The sequence below is a fragment of the Aptenodytes patagonicus genome, chromosome 15 (genome assembly GCF_965638725.1).
Source record: "Aptenodytes patagonicus chromosome 15, bAptPat1.pri.cur, whole genome shotgun sequence".
Classification (NCBI taxonomy): Eukaryota; Metazoa; Chordata; class Aves; order Sphenisciformes; family Spheniscidae; genus Aptenodytes; species Aptenodytes patagonicus.
In genome coordinates, this window is record NC_134963.1 from 5256921 (window position 1) to 5274793 (window position 17873).

Sequence of the window (17873 nt, forward strand, 5' to 3'; positions counted from 1 at the left end):
AGTTTTCCTTTAACCTCAGCATTTCACTTTCAAATTGATGGCTTTCCACCTTGCTCGGAACAGAACTGAGGTCACAGTTGTTTTAGCAAAAAACCTGACTGCAACGTTCAGCAGAGAGCAGATACTGCACAATCACCCACATCAGCCACCTGAGCTAATTCAGGTTGAGATTTCACTGCTGGAGCCATCGTGTGTCATCGCGCAGCTCCAGAACAAGTGCGAAGGTTCCCCTCTGAGGCAGCGTCTCTGCGGGCTGAGCTCTCCCCCCACCAAAGGGACTTGCTGGCTTCTTTAAAAGCTTTTGGAGGAACTGGGAAATCTTACCAAAAGACAAAGGATTTGGAGACAAAGCATACAGCACCAAATCCAGCTGCCAGAGCTCTGCTTTATCAGTACAGTAGCCCATGAAACCCCAGCAAAATAATGATGGAAGGTGGCTTGAATTTCCTACATCACAACCTCAGACTTGCAACTTTGACAAATGTACTTAGGAAACAAGAGGGGGACCCCCCCCTTTTTTTTTTAAATGGGGAAGAAGTGCTAATGAACGGAAAGGTTTGCCTGGCATTTCATGCCAGAAAGCTCTGTAGCACTTGACTTCACCAGAGACACTGAGCGGGGAATCACCTCCCCTCACTTCACACATTCACAATGCAAATGTCTGCGTCCCACTCAGTCACCTCCGCTCCGCATCTTTACTGGAGAGAAACAGGCATTTTTTTGCTTCCTATTCATCAGGCCTGTTTTACACATCCAAGAGGACTCTCACCTTAACAGTGCCTATTTATCACTGTTGCTAAAAAGCAAACCCATGGATAAATAGCTTTCACCTCAACACGTGTATCGCAGGTACCCAGAGCTAGATGGAATTCATTTGTTCTTCAAATACAGCTTCAGAAACTAAACAGAGTAGAAGCTCTCTTTGCACTCCAAACCTCTGGCAACAATCCTCCTAGGTCTAAATAATTACTAACAACCATTTTTCTCCCTTACAGGAGCCTTCAGAAAAAGGTGGATGCAAAAGACTCCTCAAATAAAAATTGTGACATAAAGTTTTGTGATTTCCTAATTATGATACAATTTCAAGCTAAATTTATGCACAGTGTACTTTAAGTGTAGAGTAACTGCACAATAATGGAGAGAAATTGCTTGTATTGTAAAATACCTAATTCTGATGAACAATGTAAATTTCTCATTACCTTTGATACAGCTTGTGGGAGCATTACCATAACAAACGTACACAGCATTCACGAGACAGTTCATAGACACTCATAGGTGTTCTGCAGCGATAATGAATAACACTTAATAGCTATTACTTTCATAGCTTTTCAAATAAAGGAGACAGCATTGTCCTATATTGCTCTCAATTATTCTTCATATTTCTCTATTTTAATCCATTCCTTTCTGTTGGCTCTTTGGCAACAGCAATTCTGCTGCTGCCCTGAAGGTGCATGAAAAGCAAATGTGAGCCAGGACTAGTTGGCTGCCTCCAGTTTAATTAGATCATCTACTTCCGAAGCTCAGAAGTGAAACAAAAGGAAAAAAGCTCTCATCAGATCACCTATAGCTTTTCCAAGGAGGCTGAGGATGAAAAAATACTGCTATTAAAAGAGCAATACAACTCATTAAAGCTATTGTATGTGTCTCACAGCACTTTAGCAAGGGTTAATGCACAAAAGCGCTTGGCAGCTTACCTGTTCTCTGCGTTTGGGTCGTTGTGCACACATGTGATCGTGGCAGTGGTCCTTGCGCTGTCCGTCTCCTCTTGAACCCCCCACTGGTCTGCATCACTGACTCTGATGTCCATGATCTTCACACCTGGGGCTGTCCTAATTCTGTTGGGGAACAACAGGGATTGCTTTAGTTACAGATCTCCTACAAATAAATCCAGAAAGGTAAACAAGGAAGATGAAAGAGGAAACATTCCCTCTTCCATTAGTAATAGACTGATACATTGCAACTCTAAGTCACTCTGCTTTAAAAATATAGAACAGGTCCAATCATTTTGAAGAGATGAAGTATGAGTTTCATTATGTGCAAAGCCAGTTAATTTTCAGCTTGAACAATGTGGAGAGAATAAGAATGCTTTCTGCTTCAGTGGCACCAGTTTGATACAAATGAAACAGATGTGACTAAGCATTAGTTGATTTAATTTGTTGTGTCTGTCCTGCAGTTCAAGATGGAGAATCAGAGCACTGTGATATTAAATACATCCTCCTGCCCGCAAACCTTTGGGAGCAAGGTGCCTTTTAATATTAGTGATCTGCATGGAAAAAACGTGTTTCACTGCTCAAAGACCATAATGCAGGAAGGAGAGAGAAGGAATACGTTATCCTAGACCCGGGACTGAGGGATGAAAATAATTATGCCATGGTACTGGGATCTATCAAAATGGGCACGTCAAACTCTTGCTGCTGAAAATAATATGATGCTGACATGGAAAACCTTGATTTCCTAAGCATGGCTAGAGTCTGAAAGCAGCTTGGTAGTCGGTAAGTGTCACTTTTTTTTTTTTTAAAAGCCAAAAAAAGTCCACGCTCCAGTGGGGCTCAGCGTTAGGAACAGATTGCCAAGGAATAGGAAACAAACTGCTTTTAATAGCAGGGACTTCATTTGTGCAGCTTGACTCCTGAAACAAGCCTGGGATTTCAACAGGAGTGCTGCAAATATGCCTGGAGAACAATTAGGCAGAAAGCAACTGCTATAGCGCCACATTCGCCACTACTGTGACTTAATTAATTAAAAGCAAAGCCGAGAGGGACCTCTTAGTTGTATGGTGGAATGAAACGGCACTGCTGAGACTTGAAGCGTTACTTAACAGTGAATTGTGATGGATTTGCCCCGATGCCTCGTGGCCAGTTGGTGCTCACGTTACACTATTAAGAATTTCCTTTAAGTTCTAGCTGAGTTTATGGGTTTGGATCAAAGCAACTTCAAGACTCAATGGGTGGTCTTTTCCTCTGAGAAGGAATTCATTCATCCTGCTTTTATGATATCCTTATTTTTGGCTGTAAGGCTTTACTGACTTGATGGACCAAATCCATGCCTGGCATAACCAATCTGATGAAAAATGTATCCTGTAAGGAGAGAATTTTACTTGGTATTTTTCTGTCTCCTTCATGTTTCTCCACAGACATTCATAGCTCCAAACAACATGCCTCAAAGCTTATGTGCCCCTTTCCTGTCATCTTCCCTTCTTTTTTCAGGGGAACATTCATTTTTTCTGTAGTAATTACACTGGACCAAATCATTCCTGCAAGACACCTACATGGCTTCATTTCAGACTGACTTGTAATTTACATGAGATAGAGAATTAGGCCTTCAGCAACGGATTCAATAATTTTTTTCATTAGACTTAGTCAACCACGCTTGAAAAAAAATCATTATGGCCTGAGTGGGGGGAAAAAAAAAAAAAACCCACAATTTTTTGAATTTTCTCTTTCCCAGCCAAAATTATATTTTTTAACAAATTTGCCTCCCCACCACCCCCTCAATTTCTCATGTTTTTCTTGACAACGTGTCTGGAAACCTCTAGCCCAACTTTCCACCCAAGGCAAAGCCCTGGTTAATTAAAGATTAATTGAAGGGCAGGAGATGCTGGGGGGGGGGGGGGGGGAGTGGGGCAGGACAGCTGGATTTCACCCATGATTTCAGGATTCATCAGCTTTTTCCATCTGTCAGAAGCTTGTTATGTCCTCCTACACAGCTTTTGTGCTACAGATATCTTCACTCTGCAGCATTTACTTTCCTCTACTCTGATCCGAATCTAGCACGTCAGTTTACCCCAATGAGGATGAAAAGCAACATGGCACAATTCCCTGCCACACCTGAACGGGCTTTAACCATGCAGGACCCCTGTGCAGCTCCCTTCTTCATGGAAGCTGAAGCTGCTGTTCCTCTTTACCTCCATCAGTGGTCCCCACACAGTTAGGGGGTAAGGGTGCAAGAACCTCAAATATCCACATCTATCTACACACCCGGCTGTTCCAACCTCTCTGGACACGCTGTACCCCAAAACACTGGTGTCCCTCTTGGGCCAACCCCTCAGCTGTGTCTGCCTCCCTCAGCCAGGGAGCTCTGCTGTTTCTTCTCTTGCATCTGAATTCAGCTATGAGATGCTTTTGGCCTGTCTGGACAGCAGATGAGACTGTCCCGATGCCTGTCCTGTTGGCTCACCACTTGGCTTCTCCTTCAGGGCACTGTCCCTTAACAAGAGGCCTTCTGGTTTTTGGCAATGCCGTCTTGTTGACTGTGCCTACAGCTTTCGCTTGCTGCCTATCTACCGTCTTGCTGGGTTAGCATCAAGTGAACATCACATACTGTGCTCCCCAGCTACATTTTCCAAAAACGTCTCAGAACGCTGCATTTTAGGAAAATTTCCAGTCTAATCCCCTGCAATGCATCTGCTCTGGTGGGCTGAGACAAGATGTCATTTTGCATTTTTGGATATCAGTAGAGCCAGGAAGGTTGAAAGAAGGAAGAAACTGAATTCAGCTTCTCACTTAGGAAAAGTCAAGAAATTCAAATTAAACCAGCCTACATATGGGAGGTTTGAGCCTACTATTCTTCAGATAAGTGATTCATATCTTTAAATCTGCCCCCAAACTCCACAGGCACAAAAATTATTGCAAGTGTTGGGGACTGAGGCTTTGCAAAAGAACAAGAAATTCCTACCAGAGCTGACACTAACTGGAGAAAGGATGGTGAATGGCCAGCGTGTGAGCCCAGGCCCTGGGTTTATTGCCCTGCTCTGTGCCAGGCTTCAGTTATAAGCTTGGGTGGACCATTTAGTTTTCTTATACCTCCCTTCCCCACATATAAAATACTGGGAAGTGCTGCTCTTCCAACTCAAAGGGAGATGTAAGGATAAATAGAATTGCTTGAGAAAAACCTGATGTCCTTTAAATTTACCAGCTGACAAAAATTCTGCCATCTCTGGGCTTGAAAACATGGAAAAGATCCACTGAAGTATTTCACAGAAGCATGACCCAAGAAGTAACTATTACCACTAAGATGGCTTAATTCCTTTTTTATAAAGATAATTGTGAAGGAAAAAAGGAACAAAACATGAGAGCCAGTTGGAAATTTGGCAAAACTGACATTTCATTTCCACGGAATACTTGCTTTCTGAAAAGCAGAATTTTCAGACAGAAAACTGTCCTGTTAAAAAGCACTTGCCCACCTTTAAAACGTTACAACTTATGTGGCATTTTGATAACACAATTAGCAGAGATGTAAATGAGACAGAGGAATACTGAATGAGCTCACCAGAAGTTAGCCTGCAACAGGGCCCTCACGTTACAGCCTGTACCCACAGCCTGTATCACAAATGACGTGATCACTATTTATTCATGATACTCTCTTCTTTAGGGGTGGAGGTGGTCCAACAGGAATGTGACATCCTCAAGCACTGCCTTTTGTGACACTTATGCCCATAAGATCTTAAGAGGAGGTAGCTGGGGGTGGGGTGGGGGGGACGTGTCAAAGCTATTCAGAACAGGGCATCAATGAAATAACGGCTTCACAAGTGAATTTAGCCCTCTCCTCCAGCTATAAATGCAGAATAGAGGAAGTTGCTTTCAATTTAGACTGCAGAATACATTTGGTACCCCGGCAATGTTTTTCTCCCTGAACAGTGTGTCCTCCATTTACTGTGGAATATAAAGATGGAAACATGATAGACTGAATGGAGCGGGCAAGCAGAAGCATCCCCAGCCTGCCAACTTGGAACGACCAGAAACTATTCTAAAATGCAATCCCAGCCTTAAATGTATGCGACCCCATGAATTTGGCCGCTCTAAACCTCTTCTCTCAGTTATTACAACAGAAGGAAAGGAGAAGGTACAAGTAATCACCAGGGCTGGAAAGCAACTTAAGGGCTGCAAGAGGGATTTAAACAGCCGAGCACTTAGCGGAAGTGGTGCAGGGACTTCCACTGCCTCCCAGTCAATTAACTGCAAAATCTGAAAGGTAAATGCTTGTTTGCAATACACCCCCAGCAACACTCCCGGCAGCAGTAATTGGGAAGGAGAATCTTGGCAAAAGGAACTTTAAAATAGAAACAGAAGGAAAAGATATTTAGGAAATAAAATAGGAATGTGCTCACAGCAGATGGAAAATGCTCAAAATTATGAGAAAAAAAGACTTTTTCAGAGCTATTTTAGAAATCCTCTTATCTCCCCCCCACCCCATTATGGGGGAAAACATGATCTGAGCTAAATTCACTCTCAATGACGTACTAATAATAACGGTTATGATAATAAATTTCATTTGTAATTTCCAACCATTTCTGTATTCAGCCCTTCAACATGCATTTTTAGTCCAATTAAAAATAAAATCATTATCCTTCCCATACAGGAAATCCAAGCTGTAGGCCAGTTTAGTTAACTTGCCTAAAATTATACTATCTCTGCAGAGCCAGAATGAGGGTCGATACATCCTGATTCCCAGGCTTACACTTCAGCTAGACACCCCTACCCATCTTTAAGATGAAACCAGAGTAGAGCTGAGTAATTCCGAGCCCTCACAGAGCATTTTACATATTTGAAGAACTGCACAAACAGCAAGCAATTAGTTCTGAACGAGGTCCCTGGGGAGTTCCTAGTTAAAATACATGTGTTTTAAGATACATTAAGCCAAGCACTATCAATTAAAATAATCACTGAATTCAGACATAACATCTGGGGACTTTTGGGGTGTGGGTGAGATGGGCAGTGTTTCTGTATAGGAAGGAACAGAAGCATCCCTGTATAGGGGGAGGAAGCAAGTGGAGTTTGCTGGGAGATACAAGGAGAAGAGGGTATGTGATTCACAGTTGCCACATCCAAGTGCATTCCATGGCATGGAGGAGGGAGGCACAGACAGTCGGGAGTTCATTGGTGTGAGTGTATGAAAGCAAAACTGTTTGGGAAACACTGTTAGAGCAGATGGAGGGCTGAGGTGGGACCAGACCTCCCCCCAAGAGAGGCACCATCCCTCTTTTGTGTCTTTCTAAGTTTCCTGGCCAAAATTCTCTGTTGGTAATCCAGAAATATGAGGAAAATGAGGTGACGCAAAGTCAGCCAGAAACCACATGGCAGAACCAGGAATTACGCCTAGAGCTGCCAAGGAATATTTTGATATCTTCACCATAAACCCACCCCGCTCTTCTGCTCCTACTGTAGACCCACTAATAACAGACAGTGTGTCCTGCAATGTCTGTGCAAGACCAGCCTGTGGGCAAATACGCTTTCTGCTGCTGTGGGCTTGCAGTGTGTGTGAAATGAGAGTGCCCCACCTAGCAGACAATCATCCTGCACACCCTCACCTCTTATGGAAGTCAGATTTACAGCAACTCAGGGGATCAGGTCCTAAATCTTCACAAGCTAAGCAAGTGTTTATTTTCTAACGTATCTCTCCAAGAACTTTACTTCTTTGTTCTTTTATATTTTAAAAGACTTGTCACAGATTTATGTTCGAACTACTTCCCCATCAAATTCTCCTTAAAATAGCAGCACTAGGACAGCTGTGTTTGTTTCTGCAATTCCATATTAATGTCACTATAAGTAAAGCTATCTTTCTAAGTATATAAAATACGCATCAAAATACACAAAGATCCTGCAATAAACCAAGCCCTCTCCAAAAGGTCACAAGTGTAAAAGCACAAATAATATGCTGCTTTATCGCGAAGTAGAACAAGCAGCCTGCAAAGCCCTGTGGAGTGGTGTAGGTAGACGGCAGTCAGGTGGCAACGTGGAACAGAGGGGAACTGCAATGTATCAAACAAAAGGAAACCCCAAGAAAAAGGGTTTGAGAAATGGTACCGGCAGGTAAAAAACTCAACATGGCCCTGGTATAAACCCAGTGGCAATAGGTGTAACCAGTGAAACAAGGTGGGAACTCACGGTGGGACACAAAAAAAAAAAAAAAAAAAAAAAAAAAAAAAAGGCATGTTTGCCCTTGGGGATAAAGACAGCTCAATACTTCGAGACAGCAACTTCCAAAGTCAACTGGAGTTTTACTTCAGATTTTACCTCTGCATTTCATCCACGCTAAAAACTACTCCCATGACTACCCCTTCATCGCAAGTCCAATGCATAATTGGCCCAAATTTGTTTTCAAAACAAGACATGGATATGCTGTGCTCTGCCTGCCTTGGCCCCATTTCCCCCTGAAACGCCTCCCCACTGCAGGGCCAAAGCTTTCTTAGCCGCCACTCACCCTGTAGAAATGCCCTTTCTGCATTTTGTGACCTCGGCACTCTCTCACCCTTACACCGTATCAGGTAATCTGCCTTTGCCTCCCTCCGGTATACCTCAATTTCTCTCTGCATCTGTTATTTTTATATAACCTTTTGTAGCTGTCTTATTCAACCCTGTCAAGCATTTGGGGATGCAGTTTCTATGAAAGCAGTTATTACTCTCGTATATCAGAGTATCTCTATCCAACACGCACTCAAGGAAGAAAGTCAATGCCAAAGCACCAGGTAGGACAAAGCAGACAAAATAGGTACAGTGACCAGCACAACGCAAGGCAGGAACAAAGTTGCTCAACAGACACGGTGGCTAATGTGAAAAAAAGCCCAACAACTCAGAGAACAGAAAACCCTTTGAAATCATGGAGGGGATCAGTGCTAAAGATTTAGAATTATACAATTACCACTCTTCTACCCAAAAAGGTGAAGCTCTCAACCTTATTTTTTTTTTTCAGCCCACCAAATGTTTCAAAATATGCTAAGCATCAAGCTCACTAGCATATTGGATTTTGAATAATGAAAAGAGTAAACAGGATTTTAATTTGGATTCTGACAGTAAAGTGCTTTCCATGGGATAAATTAACTATTAGGGAAGACAAATTAACACAACCTACCCTTGAGTATGATGGCTTATGATTTTGAGGAAACTTTTACAGAAGCATGATCAAAATAAGGCAGGATGAAAAACAGAAGATGATGATGGGGGAAGTATTTTACCAAAAATCCTCCCTCCTCCTTTTCATCAAACTGTAGGTATAACTTCTCTAAAAAAGTGCAGCAGATTTTCTCAAGAGCCCCCCATTTTTCCTAAGAATGCCTAACATTTTAGGAGAGATCCTCAGCTGGTCTAAATCACCAGAGATTGATGAATTTTATAGTGATTCTTTAATACTGAAAAGTTAAATTTCACATCCGTGAAGCAAGGTCAGAAAAGGAGGTGTTACCCCTTATGAATTTTCTGGAAGGGGAAGGTGTCTCGGAAACATTTTCTAGATATAAGACTATGCTCATAATGTCAGCAAAGGGTATGTGAATGTCTTCAAAGCAGTCTAACATTATGTTCTATTTCTATATCCAACGGAAAATTCCCATTTTTTGCTAATTTTTTTTAAAAGAAAGAAGACATTTTAAGATTTCATCTTCATATTTCAGCAGAAACTCCATTTTTCAGTCTGCTTTCTCTCTCTCACTCAGGTAAGCAAATAGAGCTTAAAAAAACAGCAGAAAGACATCCTAATTGGCTTGACATTAAAGCTATTAATTTTTATTCTTATTTATTCGTGTCACAAACCAGACCTGTTTATATGGGTTTCTAACACTGCTATGGAAACCTGAGAGGTTCTGAAGTCTTTATGTAATATGAGATGAAAACGCAATCTCCCACAGTGAGCGCTGTTTTCTTTGAAATATGTCAACAGTGGAATTTTGTCCCTCTGGGAGAAAAAGGGTTGCCAGGCACTGGGGCAGGAGACTTCGGGTCCAATTCTATTGACTCAAGGCAGTTTATTAACCATTTTACTGTCTGGGCAACTTCAAAATGGGTATAAGGATGTTTACTCACCTTTGCTCAGAAATTCATCCAAGGAGAAAAAAAATTACTATTTCTATGGAGACACTGTGCATTTGTATACTTAAACATTGTGCAGATACTGTATTTCAATATATTTCTGTAATTTCCCAGTAGGTACTTAAAACTGCGGGTCAAAGAGTTCTGTAGCAATTGGCATTTTCTTAATAAAACTAAAAGCCAAATTTTATTTGAGTCCACCTGAAAACATTGTTGTGCCTTTGACATACAAATTACTTCAATCATAGCATAAGCAAATGTGGCTCTAGATTGTGCTGAAAGCTCTTAGATGCCAGCAACCTCTTCATATCAGGAGAACAGGTCTGATGTTTGGATTGCCAACCCCGGCATCCCACTAGCACGGCTCCAGCAACTCCTGTTACACCAACATGGGGAAGCAGATCGGGTCCTCTCTCCTTTGCCTGCTTGGAGGGCAGGAAACACTGCCCATAATTTGCAAATAAATACACAATTCCTAACTCTCACTTGACACTTTACACTTTCAAAATATCCAATAAACACGAACTAACCATTATTACTATTGATCAAAAGGAGACAGCAGGTCTTTTTCCAACTCTAAATGATCTTTGTGCTACTGAACAACTCACAACATCCCTTTCTCATTAGGATGCACAACCAGCTCACACCTCTGCCTCCCCTGAAAGAGGAGAGATATTTTCCTTTATTCCACTGCCTCTGTTCAGTCAGCTGAGTTATGATGCGTTGATCATTATTCAAAGAGCTCAAGAGTGCCTGCTGTCATACGCCCTTAGACATCTCCAAGAATTGAAGTATGTGCCCTCTTTTCTCCAACACAACAATCTGTGGTGTACCTTCTCTGTAGAGAGAAGAGGTAAAATGCTGGAGTGGTTTTCTATAACACATGTCTACAGAACAAAAATCAAAGCCCGCTCAGCCTCTTCAACCTTTCTCTGAAAGATCTAAAACACTCAGACTATGTCCTTTACCTTGAAACCAACGCAATGCTGTAATAGATGAAACTCTTCCTTAAAGCCTAGAAGTACAGGAGGAAACGCATTACCAACTCTGAAAGTGTCCAAAGTATTTGAACTTGGAATTCTTGCAATCATGCAGAAACACAGCTTTGAAAACTATAATGAAAAAATCAAAGTAAGTCAGAGGTTTCCTCCTGCAAAGACAAAGATACTTACACATTTCCTTTTATTGAAAAGCTCCTTTCAGAAATCAGCAGTGCAAAAATATTTGCAGCCTGAATAGAGTTCAGGCCTCCTGGGAGACAAAGAGTTTTTATAAAGGGGTCATTCTACCTCTACAAGTAAAAAAAAGCCCTGAAGGTCACAGTTCCTGGAAGCACCTAAACAACAACAAAGTAAAAACTTTCCATCCCTCTCCCTGCAAAACTAGATAATGAGCTCCATTAGCACTGTCTTGGTCAACACTGGATGGAGGTTTACAGCATTTAAAATAGTCCATCACTGTGGCTAAATTTGCTCACCACCTTGGAGACTCATACATTTCCTGTAAGGAAAAAGTTTATTAAATACAATTCAGACTAATATAATTAATTGTCTTTTACCAGACATCAATGTATATGACTTAGGATCAGAAAAACTTTCCTGGGTACTGGAGTACTCAGTACCCGCTGAGTACTACAGCCAATCCTGGAGTTTGTTGTATTTGTCGGACTGTTTGTGGCACAATCCCTCAGCTCAGGGCAGGTTGTGACTGCAAATCCCCTGACTGGCAGATGCCCAGAAGAGGCCAGTGGTAGCCAGCCTGTGGCTAGTCTTGAGACAGCATGTGTAGTCTGGCCCAAGAAAGTACATAACAGAGGCAGTCCGCATGCACTGAATAGGGTCTCACCTTGACTTTCACACAGCTAATATACTCTTTCGATGGTTTAAAAAGTACAAGGGAGAAGACCAGCAGTGAGGTTGATGGGCCAACAACACGCTGACATGTGTCCTCCTCTTAGGAGATGAGGCTAAAAGCAAGAGGACACTCAGTAACGGTCATCTTTACCTAAAAGATTGCTTAAAACTGCACCAGCAAAAAAATAAACAAAAAAAGAACATTAAAAAGAGCAGATTTTTGAAACATGTATATACCTCCAACTTCTACTGAAACCAGTCGCAACCCTTGGCACATCCAACAATTGCTTAACAGCATGAAGTGGTCTTTAAGGGACCTGTGATACATTTTTACACACTTGCACAGTACTCTGCATAAAAAAGCAGCACAGAAAGGGTTGTTATTAGGAACTCCACCTAGGTTGTGGCAAGGAGACATTGACCTGAGCACAAGGGATGGAGTTAGAGGGAAGAAGAAAAAAAGCACAGCAATGAAAATCCTTCCAGAATTAAAAAGGCCACAAGAACTTTGCCTGAACTAGTAGTTGTTGTTTTTATTGGATTATTTTATGAGGTTTTATGTTGTTTAATTGAAGAAAGAAAATGGATGCCATAAAATATGCAGCACTAACTGGGGCTGCAGAGTACATTGCTGAATATTGCTAGTAATGCCATTTCCCCTTCACTGTCAAAAAATAAAAATATCATTCTTTATATCCCTGTCACATGGAACAGCGGTCCTCTCGCGCTTGCCGATCAATCATCTTGGAGTGCACCTTTACCTTGAGCAGTATGTGCTAGGACGGTGAATAAGGAAAGCTCAGGAAATAATCTCCCTTTCCACAAGATAGAATTCAATTTCCAGTATAGCTCAGACCAGTACTTTTCTTGAAAAGGTGGCACCATATATTACAGCAAAAAAGCATTTTTCTGCTGCTAGTGAAAACTTTAGTGAGCATTATGATTATGTGGTTTGTACTCCAGGCACCAATGACCACCAAGCAGGCTAATAACGTGTGAATTCTGATGAGAACCAGCCCTCCAGCTGGGATAAAACATCAAAGACTTTTTTCCCCTGTTTTTTTTCCATTCTGCTTTCTTTACTATAAGATTTTTTTCTAGCTGCAGACAACAACTTTCCAAGATTCTCCTAGAGAGTAAGCACTTCACCATAAAGGTATCCCACTCTGATGCTCAGGTAGCCCCAGTTAGCCCTTTGGCCACTGTCCCAACAGGCCTTTATGTTTGACAGCCCTAGTTTGGTTTCTTCGAGTAGTGCTTCTCAGAAGCTTTTTGAAGACTCTTTGCAGGTAGATTGAGCTTTCACCAACAATTCTTTGAATCCCCCTTTGGATGTCAGCAGATTTGGCAAGGATTTTGCAAGTCCCAAGCTTTGTCTCTCCTCCAAGCACAGTTGACAAAGGCTGTGCAGCAGAGGCTGGCTGGGTCCATAATCTACTGCAATGAAGTCCAGAGAAAGCCCCACAAACGGACGGTGCCGGAGCACTGGCTCACTGCATTTGCCTCCAATATTTCTAACTGTGAAGATGAGGAGACAGTTTTTCCCCTCTACATGCCCTGAAGCTCCAAGTCCCAGCTTTTGCTCTGCAGATCTGGCCAAAACATCATTCTGCAAGCTGGTGCCTGACAGACAGACCCTGGCAGCCCCAGAGCCTAAGATGGGCAAAGAGGTCAGGAGGATTCAGCCCTACAAAGTCTGTTGCTCACAGTGCTGCTGCAGCTTAGAAAGCTTATCCAGCCTTGCAAAGCTGTCAGGAAAATTTACCAGCCGCCGCACAAAAATTGCTTGCCGTTTACCACAGCGATTGATGGTAATGCAAGAAACTAATGGCATTTTACTTGCCTGTCGAAAGAAATTACTCACCCTGGGCCAGCAGGATTGGGGAAGGATTCTTTAATCCTTGCAGCGATTTTTAAATTAAACTCTAGTGTTTGCAGGGCTGAAGACCAGTCAGACAGCAGCCTGTTTCAGGATGGATTCAAACATGATGCAGCACACGGGCAGATAGGTCCGGCACAGCAATAAAACAGAGTGAAAGGCAGCTGCACACCGTGCTTCTGACTTTTTTTAAAGTTTACAGATTTCAGGGGGCCAAATCCATTTCCAGATCGTTAATCTCTAACAAAGACCTAGGTCCCAGCACTGTGCATGTAACAAAAAGTTGGGGAAATGACAGAAGAAAAAAGGCCATAATCAAAAATTGGAGGCAACTGATCTAAGTGGTACAGGAAGGTGCTCCCATTTGGTCTATATGTGCAGAAGAGTATAGCGGTATAGGGGGTCAATTCACTTCCTAAATCAGTAGAGTTGATAGGATCATTCCCTCTGTGGCTTTCCCTTTCCTTCCTAACACCAGTACTAAACCTTCCTTTATCCTTTAGCATTTTTCCTTTATCATTGCAACTGGTCTGTTTGCCACCAGAACTGCTCTGTTCTGGTTTTATCTGCAGTACTGGCATTCCCCCTGTATGCATGGCAGATCCTCCATCATAGTTCAGTCACAACATCCTTGTTAAATGAGCTACTTCAATAGTTTGGGAGCAAACAACATTCATTCATTAGCTGGCAAGTGAAGGGTGAAGGACTAAAAAAGGTCCTTCACCAGGAGCTGATTCTTACAAGCAGTAGCACAGCGGGCTCCAACACCTAGCACTGCCCCTGGGGAATTTCAGTAAAACAAATAGCAAGGGACATCCCACAGCACTTTTGAGGATAGGAATGAGCTACTCTCACAGTTTTGGTTTTGGTTAGCCTCTGTTTTCTTGACCAGCGTTTATGATTCAAGCTCCTATGCATCCTCAGAAACCAGATGAAAAATTGTCTCTGAAAAAGGTCACAAACAAAAAAAGGGGAGAAGAAACAATTCAAGTTTAATGAAGGCTACACATGCCTAGGTGCTAGCTACCAAGAAGTCGCTTAAACTTCCAGCATTTCAAGGCATACACTGTGTTTGCAATAACAAACACTCTAAAAACAGGCTTTCCCACTGGGGGAGTTGGGGGGCACTGAATCAACTACCTATAAAAATGGCTACAATCCTTTATAACATATTCAGTGGTTTTCAGTGAAAAACACTCACAGTGAGATACTGTGTCCCACTGAGTATTAAGCACTTCCCATTCCCGTTCTGCTTTTTCAATTCTAACTAGTCCCTAACCCTGTTAGTCATGAATTTGCGATTAATGAGCCTTGTTTAGAGGATGTGAATACTGAAATTCTTCTGATATACAGGCTCTAACCACAGAAAGACGATCTCATTCAGCAAGGGAATCTGCTGTGCTTAGGGGGGATTCCAAACCTTCAATAAAGGAAATCAGCTGTTAAGTCATTTTAACAAGGGGCAGCATGCTGTGCTCTCGGCTCTGAGGTGCCACGCAATGGTCTCACAGCTTGGTATCTGGGGACAAAATCATCTTCATGCATTAAGGATGCTTAACATCTGCTTGTAAATCTGCGGCCGATAATAAATTGGCTGTGACTGAAATGAGGATTGTGCAAGTGTGGTTTTCCACCAGAATTCTTAACTATGAGAAACATGCACACATACACACCCGCACACACACTCTTTTGATCTAATAGAGCAAAGGACCAATAACCCAGGGCTAAACTAATTATGACTAGTTATGCTTCAGCAGAAAACAGCAGCCACTCCTCTCCTGCTTCAAGGGGACAAGTAAAACAAGTGCCTTTGTGGCTCTTCTTCCCTGCGCCTGGAAGGGAAGAACTGTCCCTCGGGAGTCTTCCTCTCCCAGGGTATCCAGAGGAGCAGATTACCTCCTCAGCTGGGGACATGGGGACAGGCAAGACAGCTCTCCGCTCCAGGCTTGATAGCAGAGCTAGAGAAAGCCCCGTACACCGTCTCATCAGCCCAGCCTTCTTGTTGACTCTAATAGAAAATATATTTCCCAGGCCATGAAAAATCTGATAAAACAGCGAAAAACAAAAAGACAGTGTTTTTCATTAAATAAGATCACCTATCACATGCCCATCAATACTCAGAAATAATTCGGGGGGGGTGGGGGGTGGGCTTAATTATATTTGAAATGGTTTATAAAATGCACCAAGATGGAATAAATGTTCCTTGTTCTCCTATAGCAGTCACTTTCAGACATATTTCAGGAGGCTAATCCTGGAGACCAGGAGATTAATTCCTGGAGACAAGCCCTTTTTCCCCTCCAGCTCCTCCCCAGCTCTTCAGAGAAAATGGCCTGGTCTGATCTTAACACATCTTGAAGAAGACAGAAAGATTAATTATGCTCCTCCCTATTTCATCTTCATGGCACATCTGAGCAGCTTCTACAGCTGCGAAACCTTTATTTCCAGGGTCCTTTTGATTGTACTGCTGAGATATTCAAAGACTTATTAAACCTAAGGGGAAGTCCCATTCACTGAGACTTAGTATTGAAACGAGGTGGGGGAGGGAAGCTTAAAGTTATCTTGTACTTAAGTTAAAGAGACAGTTGGAGAAGATTTATTCATAAATCAAAGTCTTCACCCTTGAAGACTCACCTAGTCACCTATCCGTGTGGCGCCTTGCACACAGGAGGTGCTATTGGGACTAAAGGGCTGGGAAAGCAAAGAAACTTGCCTTATATTTTTGTAGACAGAATTTTGCATCTACAAATTGCAATTGTTTTCCAATTGCAACACTAACATCAAGTTAGAGCTCAGCTTTTAAACGAGTCTCCTGCAAAGGTGGTGTTTGTCGATGCCTGCATCATCGTGGTTGTAATTATTTCCTCCAGCAATTACTGTCACTGTATCTGACCTTATCCTAGAGTCAAGTACCAAGGCATTAAAGCGACAATATCTTCTGCGCAAGTAATTGCTGATACAAAACCTTATTCTCAATTACTAACGTCAATAGCTTGTGGATATTAAAAGCAAAGCCAGTATATTACTGGGGCTGAGATTGCTTTCTAATCTGATAGTAAGGCTATAAATTATCTGATTTGCTGATGAAGAGCTCAAATTACAAAGGCACCATTTAAAAAAAATCACTAAATATATGGATGACCTCCTTTGATTTTAACTGGCGTTGAGAAAGTGCTCCGTTCTTTCCTGGTGGTGTTGCCTTCCTGACTTGAATCTTCACTGTCAAGCTATCATCCTCAATTAACTTCAGGCACAACTATTTTCAGGTATAACACTCTGCCTGCCAGGATAGCAGTAGGCTTCAAAAAGTGGGCCTTCAAGCTACAGCCTAAAGCTCATCTATCAGAAATACCAATATTATCCCTCTTTTTTACTTTTTAGAATTGTGAAACCTCAGCAGTACCATTACAATCAAGGTTGTACTTACTCCTGGGATCATTTTATCTTATTTTCACATGGGAAAACCCTTTCTTTACAGAACATTCCTGCAGTTAAGATCTCTCTGCAGTTTTATGTGAAATTAAGTAGCTAATGTCATACACGTGGTGCTGCAAAGACTAAATCATGATATTAAGGGAAGTCAGGGTTCAATTTCTCTGCGTGCAGCAGGCAAGATATATGCATTGGGAAAGGCTAGATCTGGAAAATGTAATAAACAGTCACAGGTGAATATAAAATATAAATGTAAAATGCACGTCTTCATATTTATTGCATCTTTTACATCTAAATCAGGCAGATTTCATTCCACAGATTGAGACTGATCTAAAGTAATTTAGTGGGAGGCTGGTAGTTGAAACACATAATCACATTTCTAGAACAATGTAATTACATTGAATTTAATGTGATTTCCTGCCACTGGTTTAAAAGTGCCGCCTCCTCCACATTCTCGATTTACACTGAACATGACACTTCATGTAAGATTACTTTTACGTTGCCAGGTAAAGCATTGCATAAGGGGAGAAAGTATGCTACGACTCTGAATCCCCCAAGACCATCACACAAAGGCGTCAGTTATGAAGTACCAGTAAGTTCAAATCTTAAATTTCTAGAAAGATGCTGTCTCAGCAGATGACCACTGATTTTAGATTTCACTTTCATTAAATATCTCACAAGGAACAATTTCGCTGACCTTAAGAACTTGTGCACAAGTCAGCTCTGCTCTATAGGGCAAAGAAATTTGAAGGGAAATTTACTCTTAGCAGAAGAGTTTTCAGGTTTTCGTATGTTGTACATGCTTTTGAGAGTGCCATATTAAAGACTTTTTGTAAAGAACAGGCTAATAAATGGACACTGCAGGTCATACCCATTAAGAATAGCTAGAAAATACTGGGGGAAAAAAGTAAA

At 41.8% G+C, this 17873-nt stretch overlaps 1 protein-coding gene across 1 annotated transcript in view; it reads right to left on the reverse strand.

Moving 5' to 3' along the window:
* Positions 1 to 17873, reverse strand: part of LOC143167425 (transmembrane protein 132B-like) — a 263937-nt gene that overhangs the window by 151211 nt on the left and 94853 nt on the right. Inside the window, exon 3 of the mRNA XM_076352854.1 lies at positions 1695 to 1835. Coding sequence (XP_076208969.1) covers positions 1695 to 1835 — 141 coding nt within the window. The remainder of the gene's footprint in view (positions 1 to 1694; positions 1836 to 17873) is intronic.